The following is a 12,153-nucleotide window of genomic DNA, read 5'->3' as shown; positions in this document are numbered from 1 at the left end:
TGTAGAGTGAAAGTGGGGCTTCACTTTTGTAGTTGACGATTTCTCAGTACGGGGGTTATCGAAATAATCAGTGACACCGCACCTCATATCAGGTTTTTGTTACGTGATCTTCTTTTTTCTTCCCTCATTCATCCTGTCTATCCATGTTTTTTTCAATTCTATACATCATTTTGTCCAATGCTTCTTCATTCACTCCTCACTATACTCTCCTTCACAATTTCTCTAGAAGGATGCGTAAGAATGATTCCTCCGGAAGAAGTATCAATCTCATCTACCCTTGCTACCGTACCAACTCATGAGCCTTCCCGTCCTCCACCAGAAGTGTCTACTGTAGCGCCAGCCACAAATGAACCGCCCGTGACAATGTCACCACCTGTGACAGAGGCACCTGTGACCGAGACGCCTACTGATCGTGAGTCAATTTTTTCCTAAAAATAAACTATAATAACATTTTCAGCCTGCACCACTTGTAACTTTGCTAAAATTACGTCGACGCCTCCAGGCACCGGCTTTTTGAGACCCAGTAAGGATAGTTTCCAGGGTTTTCTTATTAAAAAAAAACATATTTAGGGAACAAGAGGGACCTGACGGATGTAAGCAAGTTACTGTCAAGTGTAAAAGAACGGATGACACCAAATGCGCGGAAATGTCTATATCTGCAACCGGTGCTTCGGGCAGCGTCGGGTCTATTGGAAACGCCATGGAAACTACAGAAGCTGAGGCGACGCTAATTTGTCAGAGTGATGGGACATATTCAAGTGTTTTCGTGGACGGCATCACCGAGTTATCTTGCATCTCGACAAAATGCATTAGGCGTGAGTAGCCTTTTTTGGTTTTTGGGTTTAAAAATATAACTCAAATTCCAGTTTGTACCACTTGTGACATCTCCTCAATTGCTCCGTTAATGATACCTCCAAAGAGAAACTATGTTGCAGAGTATGTGTCGATTTGAAATATAAATGTAATTAAGCATTTTACAGGCCAGAAGAAGATAGCCTATGCTTGGAGTACTTTTCACAGTGTAGACTTAATGACTACACACAGAGTTGCAGTACAATTCAAATATCGGTAAGATTTCATAAAAATGTACCACACATTTCCTGTTTTACAGGCAGAAACAACTGCTGGACCAGTAGTGCTATCGGAAATGACGAACTCATTTTTTGCATCCGCAACTATTTCGTGTGGCAATGATGGAACATTTTACTCCGACACAACGTGAGAATATAATTAGTCTAAATTTTCAAACAAAAAAGAAAAAAATGATTTTCAGAATGGGAATCACTAGATTGAGCTGCTCCTACGGCAGTTGCACAGATGATTAATGGTTTGAGCGTGCAATAATTTTGGATTTTTGTTTTGTTATAGTGGTGCAAAGTGTAAATAAACTGCATATATATATATATATATATACATATATATATATATATATATATATATATATATATATATATATATATATATATATATATATATATATATATATATATAATATGAACTAAATGAAAAATATTTTGTTATCATTCCTTTTTCTTTGAAAAAAATTGTCGACTACAAAAGTGAAGCCCTACTTTTAATCAGCATACCCAAAAATTTGGTTTTTATAGGATTATTCGGGAGACCATGACACCTTCTAGAAATTTTCCAGTAGTTATGTAACAAAATTTGTCCTAGATCAACAATGTCTCTGTTATCTCCGTACAATTGATTCTTGTTTCTGTTGGTGTCTGCGCTACAGTTCTTGGATTGATAAGGTGTATCTAGTTTGTAGATCAAAAGATATATATTGACGACCCCTAGAATCGCATTTAGGAAGACAGAATGTGAATGGAGACGTTCAAAGTGTGTGTCTTACGGGAAACACTCCTCGGAAATTGCTGTTTTCGGGAAAACTTCTAAATTCCCTCTCTTTTTTTACTGAAAATCTTTAGGAACCGCCCGTAAAAAGTATTTGTCGACTTCAAAAACATTTTTGAATAATCCGTGTTTCCGCACCTGATATCAGGTTCTTGTTACGTGATCATCTCCTTTCTTCCCTCATTCATCCTGTCTATCCATGTTTATCTCATTTCATTCTCTAAAAAACTTCGATATATCATTTTGCCCAATGCTTCTTCGTTCATTCTTCACTATACTCTTCTTTACAATTTCTCTAGAAGGATGCATGGAAGAGCCAGTCACAGATGAACCGCCCGTGACAAATGAACCGCCCGTGACAATGGGAAGAAAGGAGATGATCACGTAACAAGAACCTGATATCAGGTGCGGAAACACGGATTATTCAAAAATGTTTTTGAAGTCGACAAATACTTTTTACGGGCGGTTCCTAAAGATTTTCAGTAAAAAAAGAGAGGGAATTTAGAAATTTTCCCGAAAACAGCAAGAAACACCTGTGACAGAGACACCTGTGACAGAGACACCTGTGACAGAGACACCTGTGACAGAGACACCTGTGACAGAGACACCTACCGAGTGTTATTTGTGTAGCGTTGTGAACATTATGCATCCCGTTGAAGACAGTGATGTATAAGACTATTTTCCCAGGTAGTTTTAGTTTTTGAAATTCTACTTTTCTTATATCATCAATTATCAACTACGCGCTTTGCTTGCTCCATTTCTCGTTTTCTATTACTTCCCATTATTACTGGGGAATGCCGCGCGTTGTACCAAATCTCGGTATTTTGCCCACGAATTGGGCACAAGTGCCGGCGTAGGGCAGGCTCTTTTCTCTCTGTCATGCGGCCCATTTCGTGGGCAAAGTACGAGAAAATACCTGAGGAAGGCATGGATTATTTCTAGACTTTCCTATCATAAAATATTTCATATTTAGATATCAATTCGGACCTGACGGGTGTATGCAGACTGTCTTTTGGTACAAAAGATTGGATGAGAGATGCGCGAGTATCTCTCTGTCCGCAACCGGTGCTTCGTGCACCTCTACTATTGCAAGCGTCGAGGATGCATCACAAGTTTCGGCGGTGCTCAATTGTCAGAGTGATGGGACATATTCTTGTGGTTCCTTGACAGGCATCACCGCAATTACTCCCGTACTGGTGGATTGCGTTAAAAGTGAGTACCGCGCTACCCGGTTTTGGCTTATAAAATATCACTTAAATTCCAGAATGCAAGACTTGTAACTTTGACTCAATTGCCCCATTATCTATACCTCCAAACAGAAATTATGCTGTAGAGTAAGTGTTGATTCGAAATAAAAATTACTTAATGTTTATGCCTCTTTTACAGAAGGATGGAAGATGGAATGTGCAATTCGTACTTTTCACAGTGTAAACTTGATGACGCCACACAGAGTTGCGCTACAATTCAAATATTGGTAAGATGAGTTCCACATTTTTCGAAACTTTTGTACAATTTGCCAACATTTTCTATTCTTCAGGGAGAAACGGCATCACCAGGAAATACAGTGCTAGGACAGACGACGAACTCAAATTCTGCAGGTGCATCTATTTAGTGGGGCGACGATGGAACACTTCACGCCGGCACAATGTAAGAATATGAAATTCAACTCTCAAACAAAAATAATTTATATTATTATCGGAACGGGAAACACTAGATTGGTCTGCGTCTTCGACGGTTGCCCCCCATGAGATGTTGATTTTAAATTTTTTATTATGTTATAATGGTGCAAAGTGCAATTCAACTGTATATATATAAAATATGAACTAGATGAAAAATCTTTCGTTATCTTTTCCTATTTCTTTGTCTACAAAGGCCAAAACCTGTTCTTCCCATGGTGGTCTATAGTCTAGACCTCGCTATTTGTCACATTTCGGATCTCTAAAACTGTTCTAGCCTGTTGCATTGGCGCTCTACCAATTTGAGTGCTCTTTATTATCTCACAACGTTACAAGTTTAAATTGAAAATGTTATCAATAAAATCTTTGTGCAAATATGTTGTGCGGAAATCTTAATCAGCAGGCTCGGTTTTGCGGTTTTGTCGGGAATGAAAAAAATATATCACATAAACAAAAACCTGATATGCGGTGTGCTCTTACTAATTATTATATAACTTCAATCTTTGAAGTTGACAAAAGTTTTTTACGAGTGGTTCGTTGAGAGTTTCAGTAGAGAATTGGCTTTCTCACATCAATTGAATCCACATACATACCCTACGAAAGATTTACATTTGTCTACATTCCTGTCTTGTCCTCGTTGTCGCGATTCTAGGGGTTGTTAATATATCTTTTTTGAATCTACAAGCTAGATACACCTTATCACTTATCAATCCGAGACACTAACAGAAACAAGAATCAACTTTACGGAGATAACAGAAAGATCTTGTTGATCTATGAAATGTTTTTACGTGACTGAACTTAAAATGGTCTACTGGACAACTTTTCCGTTCAAAATATTTCCAAACTACAAAAATGAACTTTATAGAATAATGAGTGACACCGCACCTGATATCAGGTTTTTGTTTCCTTTTCTTTGCCTCTCCTCCCCCATTCATCCTGTCTATCCCTGTTTGTCCCATTTCGTTTTCAAAATATTTCTATACCTCATTTTGTCCAATGCTTCTTTGATCATTCTTTACTATACTCTCCTTAACCATTTCTCTAGAAGGATGCGTAAGAATGATTCCTCCGGAAGAAGTATCAATTTCATCTACCCCTGCTGCTACCTTACCAACTTATGAGCCTTCTTCTCCTCCTCCAGAAGGTTCCACAGAAGCAACAACAGTACAAACAGAAGCGCCAGCCACAAATGAACCGCCCGTGACATTGGAACCGCCCGTGACAATGGCACCACCTGTGACAGAGGCACCTGTGACAGAGACGCCTACTGAATGTGAGTCTACTTTTCACTAAAAATAAACTATAACATTTTCAGCTTGCACCACTTGTAACTTTGCTGAAATAAAAGTGACGCCTCCAGAGCGCGATGTTGGAGACCCGGTAAGAATGATTTCCAGGCTTCCCTAACTTAAAAACTACATATTTAGAGAAGAAGTGGGACCTGGCGGATGTAAGAAGGCTACTGTCACGTGTAGAAAACCGGATGACAAGAACTGCGAGAGTATCTTTATAACTGCATCCAGTGCTTCAGGCCCCTCTTTTATTGGAAACGCCGAAGACAGCACACAAGTTGAGGCGTCGCTGACTTGTCAGAGTGATGGGACGTATTCAAGTGGTACCGTGACAGACATCACCGACGTAGGTTGCGGCTGGGCAAATTGCGAAAAATGTGAGTACCCCGCTTTTTTGTTTTGATTGGCACCGCCCGTGACAATGTCACCACCTGTGCCTGTGACTCACCATCATGTGAGTCTATTTTTTCCTATAATTAAACTATAACATTTTCAGCCTGCACCACTTGTAACTTTGCTGAAATTACGGTGACGCCTCCAGAGGCCGGAGCAATTTTGGAGAGCCAGTAAGGATGATGGCCAGGCTTCCTTATTTAAAAATTTCATATTTAGAGAACAAGAGGGTAACTGACGGATGTAAGCAGGTTACTGTCACGTGTAGAAGAACGGATGACGCCAGATGCGCGGATATCTCTATATCTGCAACCGGTGCTTCGGGCACCTTCTCTATCGGAAACGCCGAGGAAGCTGCTGAGGCGACGCTAATTTGTCAAAGTGATGGGACATATTCTAGTGTTTTCGTGGATGGCATCACCGAGTTATTTTGCACCTTGACGAATTGCGTTAGACGTGAGCGCCCAATTTTTAAAACCATTTTCCTTAAAAACAAACTACGACATTTTCAGCTTGCGCTACTTGCAGTGACATTGCTGAAATTGTGACAGCCCCACCAGCGGCCAGCGCGATTTTCGAGACTCGGTAATGATCATTTCCAGGCTTTCCTAACCTAAAAATTTCATATTCAGAGAAGAAGTGGGACCTGACGGATGTAAGAAGGCGACTGTAACGTGTAGAAGAACAAATGGCAGGAACTGCGCGGGTATGTACAGTGCGCGTCATAAATATGTGCCACCCCCCAAAAATAGGTGTTCCGGGAAAACGATAAACTTTCGGAAAAAATGATTGTTATAATCGAATTCAGCATGCAAAAAAACCTATATTCAGAAGTTTTTACGAAAAATCTGCCGAAAAATAAGGCCACGACACCAAAAAACCGAAAAAACGACCGCGTCATAAATATGTGCCACCTCCCAAAAATTGAAAATTTGTTCAACATTTCGGATTTTTTTCGAAGTTTTCTAAACTTTTTTGTTATTAAATTGATTGTTTACTTCAAATCAATTGACTTTACAATGTTTTTCATTTGAAATTCATTTATTCACAAAATTTTTTTATGCGATATTAGCCAAATTTTCGTATTTTTAGGGTTATTGAGATAAGAAAGTGCAAAATCCCAAAATAATCAATATATCAGGGTCTGAAAATATTGTTATAGAGTGTTACTAACTCTATGACAAGAACAAGTAAAATTACAGACTCCTAACCCGTTCGTTCAGGCATGTTGAATGTCTCATGCTATACTTTCTGGATGCCCAAATGAGATTGGGCAGTCAAACTGTCATCCTGGATGAGTTATTATCAGATTTTCGGAGCGTTCACACTTTTGCATGTCATTTCTAGATAAGTTACAGACAATTGAATGACATTCGACTGATTCTTGACTCTGTCGAGGATCCTGAGTAGCTCATGAATCCCAGGAACTGGGAGAAACCACGTATTTTGACATCTGTTGTCGGGAGTACTTTATTTTGTACATATTTGTCGACGAAAATATATATTTGGCAATTTTTAACATTACTTATACCCTCGGTTGCCAGAATTCTGAGCCGGAAGTCATTTTGTGTCCTAAACTTCAAAATCTCAAAGTCTCTAGCCTTGTACTCTACTTACTGGGATTCATGAGCTACGCAGGATCCTCGACAGAGTCAAGAATCAGTCGAATGTCATTCAATTGTCTGTAACTTATCTAGAAATGACATGCAAAAGTGTGAACGCTCCGAAAATCTGGTAATAACTCATCCAGGATGACAGTTTGACTTCCCAATCTCATTTGGGCATCCAGAAAGTATAGCATGAGACATTCAACATGCCTGAACGAACGGGTTAGGAGTCTGTAATTTTACTTGTTCTTGTCATAGAGTTAGTAACACTCTATATCAATATTTTCAGACCCTGATATATTGATTATTTTGGGATTTTGCACTTTCTTATCTCAATAACCCTAAAAATACGAAAATTTGGCTAATATCGCATAAAAAAATTTTGTGAATAAATGAATTTCAAATGAAAAACATTGTAAAGTCAATTGATTTGAAGTAAACAATCAATTTAATAACAAAAAAGTTTAGAAAACTTCGAAAAAAATCCGAAATGTTGAACAAATTTTCAATTTTTGGGAGGTGGCACATATTTATGACGCGGTCGTTTTTTCGGTTTTTTGGTGTCGTGGCCTTATTTTTCGGCAGATTTTTCGTAAAAACTTCTGAATATAAGTTTTTTTGCATGCTGAATTCGATTATAACAATCATTTTTTCCGAAAGTTTATCGTTTTCACGGAACACCCATTTTTGGGGGGTGGCACATATTTATGACGCGCACTGTATATAGTTGCAACCGGTGCTTCGGGCATCTTTGATATTGGAATCGCCAACAATAGTCCACAAGTTGCGGCGTCATTCACTTGTCAGAATGATGGGACATATTCGAGAGGAAGCTTGACAGACATCACCAACATAGCTTGCGAATGGATAATGCGCCAATAATGTGATTGGTTGTTCATTAATGTTATGCTATGGTGATACAAAGTGCAATTCAACTGTATATATGAACTGGCTAGATAAAAAACAATTTGTTATCTTTTTCTGTTTCTTCGTGTACTTCTCCACTCTCTCACATATCTAAACTTGTTTTTTTCCCATGGTGGCCAAGACCTCTCTAAATTTTTTTTAGTGTGTCGCATTGGCGCTCTACCGAAATGTTTCATACTCAAGTTTCAATTGAAAACCTTCATAACTTTTGGTATATCTGTGAAAATCGTCACTCTGAAAAAAACATTTCAGGAAACGAACCTCACACGTGCCGGTTCCCACGGTTCAATTTTTCAAGAACAGGACAGAAGACAAAACAAGTACTTAATAAAATTCTCCTCCTAAAAATCATTTCATTCCTCAAAAATGTCCCATTTACACCATTCCGACAACACTTATGACTACTTCCCAGAATACGATGAAAACTTTACACTGCCCGATTATTTTCCCGATGATGAGGAGATGTTTCGATGGTTTTATTTAATAGAGCGCATCGCTCAAGTTCTGGAACAGATCAACAATATTCTATCAATTATTTGCTTGGTGATAAATCTTGCTCATTTTCTGGTAATGATCCAGAAAAAAATGCGAACATCTTCTATAAATATTCTGACAATTGGAATCTCTTTCTGTGATATTGTAGTTATTGGGAGCACTGTAATCACTATAATCTATTACAAGCTGTCTGCTGATATCTGGTACGTCAATAATCGTTGAATGCAATTATTCTTAAATTTCAGCTGGCCCCAATTCACCTATCTCAGCCGTGTTATTTTGATCATAGCAGAGTTTTCAAAAGATGTCTTGCTCCGTGCCTCCCCATGGCTTGGTTTGGCTATGGCATTTATCCGAGCGCTATTTCTACTATTCCCATTGAGCAGACGGATAAAAACTCTATCCGAAAAACGTCTGGCTATTCCCATTATTTTAATTGTCTTGACTTTAAGCTTCTTTATAAGTGCGTTGTTTCTCTCCAGATACTCAATTTTTTACTACGGTACCTGGGAGCCTTTGGAGACCTGCGGCTACCCTCCAGGCTATACTCAACCGATGTACACAATTGAAGTTGGGCGAAAAATCATATTATCTTATAAATTAGCCACAGAAATTTATGCAGCAGTGAATGGAGCTGCTAGCGTCATCCCAGCAGTCACATACACCTTGATAGCCGTGGTTCTCGTGGTGCAGCTGGTGAAAATGAAAAAGGGGCGGAGCAAACTTTTTAGCACTCGAGCATCGGATGCATCGGAGAAGGATCACACTACAACACTTGTCATTTTAATGACAATCACATTTTTTATTTCTCAACTCCCGATTGGTCTATTCATGTGGCTCCGATTAATCTACCCATTTCATTATGTAATTCAGATAGCGTTGAATCATGCAACCAAATTTACATCCATCCTTTTCACTATCAATGCCACCTGCCATTGTTTTATATTCGCCACGTTGAGCAGTCAGTATCGGGAAGTTGTCAGAGAAGTGTTCTGTTGCAGGAAGGGAAAAATGTCAGTGGAGCGTAGTTGCATTAAACAGTGAAATTTGTTTTCAGATCCGTCGAGTACTAACATTGACAAGGACGTGTGCAGAGGGAGCTGGATAGTCTTATGATATAGATAAATAAATTTTTGTCTACATTCACGTGTTTTCTTTTTTTCTCACAGTCAGAATAACAATTATTATAAGTACGGTCATGTTTTTTGCTCATGCAAGAATTGAATTATTGTGAAAATATAGAAGTCAGAAAAAACCTTTTTGTATATTTGTGAATGGCGCTTCTAGTATCATCCCGGCAGTGATCTATCCCAGAGTTGCATGAAAGTGAAAATTCCTTATCCGGAATGTAGTACTCGACAGATCTGAAAACACATTTCTAAGTTTGTGGCAACTACGCTCCACTGACATTTTTCCTATTCCTGCAACAGAACACTTCTCTGACAACTTTCCGGAAATCTTCATCAGCAAGTACCGCGTCTGGTTTTTTTGGTTCTGAAAAAGTTGATTATACAATTTTCTAAAATTTTCATGACTGCTTACCGGAAAATTTACCGAATCGTATCGGGAACCTCACACCGAATGTGCCGGTTCCCATGGTTCAATTTTTCAAAAACAAACAAAAGACAAACAAGTATTTCCCTTCATAAAAAAAAATTCTGTCCCAAGAAATCATTTCATTCCTCAAAAATGTCCCATTTGCACCACTCCGACAACACTTATGACTACTTCCCAGAATACGATGAAAACTTTACGGTGCCCGATTATTTCGAAGATGATAACAAAATGTTTTATTGGATTTCTTTAATAGATAGGATCGGTGAAGTTCTAGGAGAAGTCAACAATATTCTATCGATTATTTGTTTGGTGATAAATCTTGCCCATTTTCTGGTAATGATCCAGAAAAAAATGCGCACGTCTTCCATAAATATTCTAACCATTGGAATCTCTATTTGTGATATTGTAGTTATTGGGAACACTGTAGGCATTTTTATCTATGTCATGCTGTCTTCTAATATATGGTACGTCAACAATGGTTGAATCCAATTATTTGTGAATTTCAGCTGGCCTCAATTCACCTATCTCAGCCGAGTTGTTTTAATCACAGCGGAGTTTTCAAAGGATTCTTTGCTCCGTGTCTCCCCATGGCTTGGTTTGGCTATGGCACTTATCCGAGCCGCAGTTCTATTATTCCCATGGAGGAAATGGATAAAAACTCTGTCCGAAAAACGTCTGGCTATCCCGATAATTGTTGTTTTCTTTTCTTTAAGCTCCTTCATAAGTGCACTGGTCTTCTCCAGGTACTCAATTTTTCGCTTCGGTACCTGGCAGCCTCCTGAGATCTGTGGCTACCCTCCAGACTATACCCAACCGATGTTTACTATAGAAGTCGGGCGGAAAGTCATATTATCTTATAAAATAACCATGGATATTTATGCAGCAGTGAATGGTGCTGCTAGTATCATCCCAGCAGTCACATACCCTTTGATAGCCGCGGTTCTCGTGGTGCAGTTGCTGAAAATGAAAAAGGGGCGGAGCAAACTTTTTAGCACTCGCGATACAGCAGAGAAGGATCACACTACAACACTTGTCATTTTAATGACAATCACATTTTTTATTTCTCAACTCCCGGTTGGTCTATTTATGTGGCTCCGATTGATCTATCCATTTCATTATGTACTTCATATGGCGTTGGATCATGGAACCAAGTTTACCTCTATCCTTTTCACTATCAATGCCACCTTCCATTGTTTTATATTTGCCACGTTGAGCAGTCAGTATCGGGAAGTTGTCAGAGAAGTGTTCTGTTGCAGAAAGACGAAAAATGTCAGTGGATCGTAGTTGCAACATATGTACTCAGAATTGAGATTTCAGGTCCGCCGAGTACTAACATTGACAAGAACGTGTGCAGTGGCGGGATAGCCAGCAGAGAAAATTGTGCTCTTATCGAAAATATTTTTTTAATTGTGTCCATATTCACATATTCTTTCACAGTCAGTATAACAACTAATAATAGTAAGGTCATGGGAGAAAACCAGCATTGTCGTTGTCGGCTCGACATAACAATAAATAATAGTACATACAAGACTTGAATTTCACATCACTTGGCTGTAACTGTTTGGAGCCCGGCCGTACAAAAGGAAGTCAACTACAAAAGCGCAGTCGCGCTTTTAATCTAGATACCCTACAAAAATTGATTTCCATTTTTCTACATTCCCGTTTTGTCCGCCTGGACGCGATTCTAGGGGTCATCAATATATCTCTTTTCATCTTCAAACTAGATGCACCTTTTCAATCCAAAAACTGTTGCGCAGACACTAACGGAGATAACAAAAAGATCTTGTTGATCTATAAAACTTTGTTACGTTATGAGAGAAATTTTGAAGAATTTTGAATTCCCGTCAATGTGAGCTTTTCGTTGAAAACTTGTCTCACCCCATTCAAATTTCAGCCAGAAACTTCGAAAAGTTTGTCACGCGCTCCGTGAATACATTGATTATACAAAACCAGATAACAACTTGTATATTGTTACAATCGAGAATATAGTGTCGTGCAAGTTCTGAAGTAAAGGGACCGTCTTTTTAAAGTCAAGCTTCTAGCTGTCGGTGTAGTCGGGCAAGATCAACTGATGGAATTGCTTCGTTGTGTTGACTTGAAGTCACTGAAAACTTTGCAAGTGTTCAATACGGTGGACACAAAAAATTATTAGGATCTGTATTTAAATCTTGATATACTGGAAGGCTGTGAAACACTTTTCGGAATGAACATCTAAAAATAATTTTACAGAGATTCATTCATTCAAAAAATGCTCATAGGGCGGAAATTCACTATAAAGAGTTTCCCGACAAATCTCAATTTTTGGCTTCTCTCGGATCCTCAGACGACTCCGGTCATCGTTGGTGTTTC

The 12,153-nt window shown here is 38.8% G+C and overlaps 2 protein-coding genes across 2 annotated transcripts; both read left to right on the top strand.

The window, feature by feature from the left end:
* Positions 1–177: 177 nt before the first annotated feature.
* GCK72_021478 (uncharacterized protein) lies at positions 178–1,325 on the top strand (the record flags this gene model as incomplete). Its single annotated transcript, XM_053734291.1, has 7 exons — positions 178–412; positions 458–523; positions 579–815; positions 867–936; positions 981–1,068; positions 1,112–1,218; positions 1,274–1,325. The coding sequence occupies 7 exons, from the start codon at positions 178–180 to the stop codon at positions 1,323–1,325; spliced, it is 855 nt and encodes a 284-aa protein (XP_053583204.1).
* Positions 1,326–2,107: 782 nt separating this feature from the next.
* On the top strand, positions 2,108–11,088 carry GCK72_021477 (uncharacterized protein; the record flags this gene model as incomplete). The annotated part of the gene is made up of 13 exons (XM_053734290.1): positions 2,108–2,241; positions 2,831–3,069; positions 3,122–3,191; positions 3,244–3,331; positions 3,395–3,455; positions 4,579–4,806; positions 4,849–4,913; positions 5,440–5,674; positions 5,731–5,803; positions 5,851–5,924; positions 8,165–8,450; positions 8,493–9,260; positions 10,311–11,088. The coding sequence occupies 13 exons, from the start codon at positions 2,108–2,110 to the stop codon at positions 11,086–11,088; spliced, it is 3,099 nt and encodes a 1,032-aa protein (XP_053583203.1).
* Positions 11,089–12,153: the final 1,065 nt, after the last annotated feature.

This window comes from Caenorhabditis remanei, chromosome V, assembly GCF_010183535.1.
Source record: "Caenorhabditis remanei strain PX506 chromosome V, whole genome shotgun sequence".
In the NCBI taxonomy this organism is placed as follows: domain Eukaryota; kingdom Metazoa; phylum Nematoda; class Chromadorea; order Rhabditida; family Rhabditidae; genus Caenorhabditis; species Caenorhabditis remanei.
The sequence above is the reverse complement of the archived record's forward strand: the minus strand, read 5'-3'. Positions and strand labels throughout refer to the sequence as shown.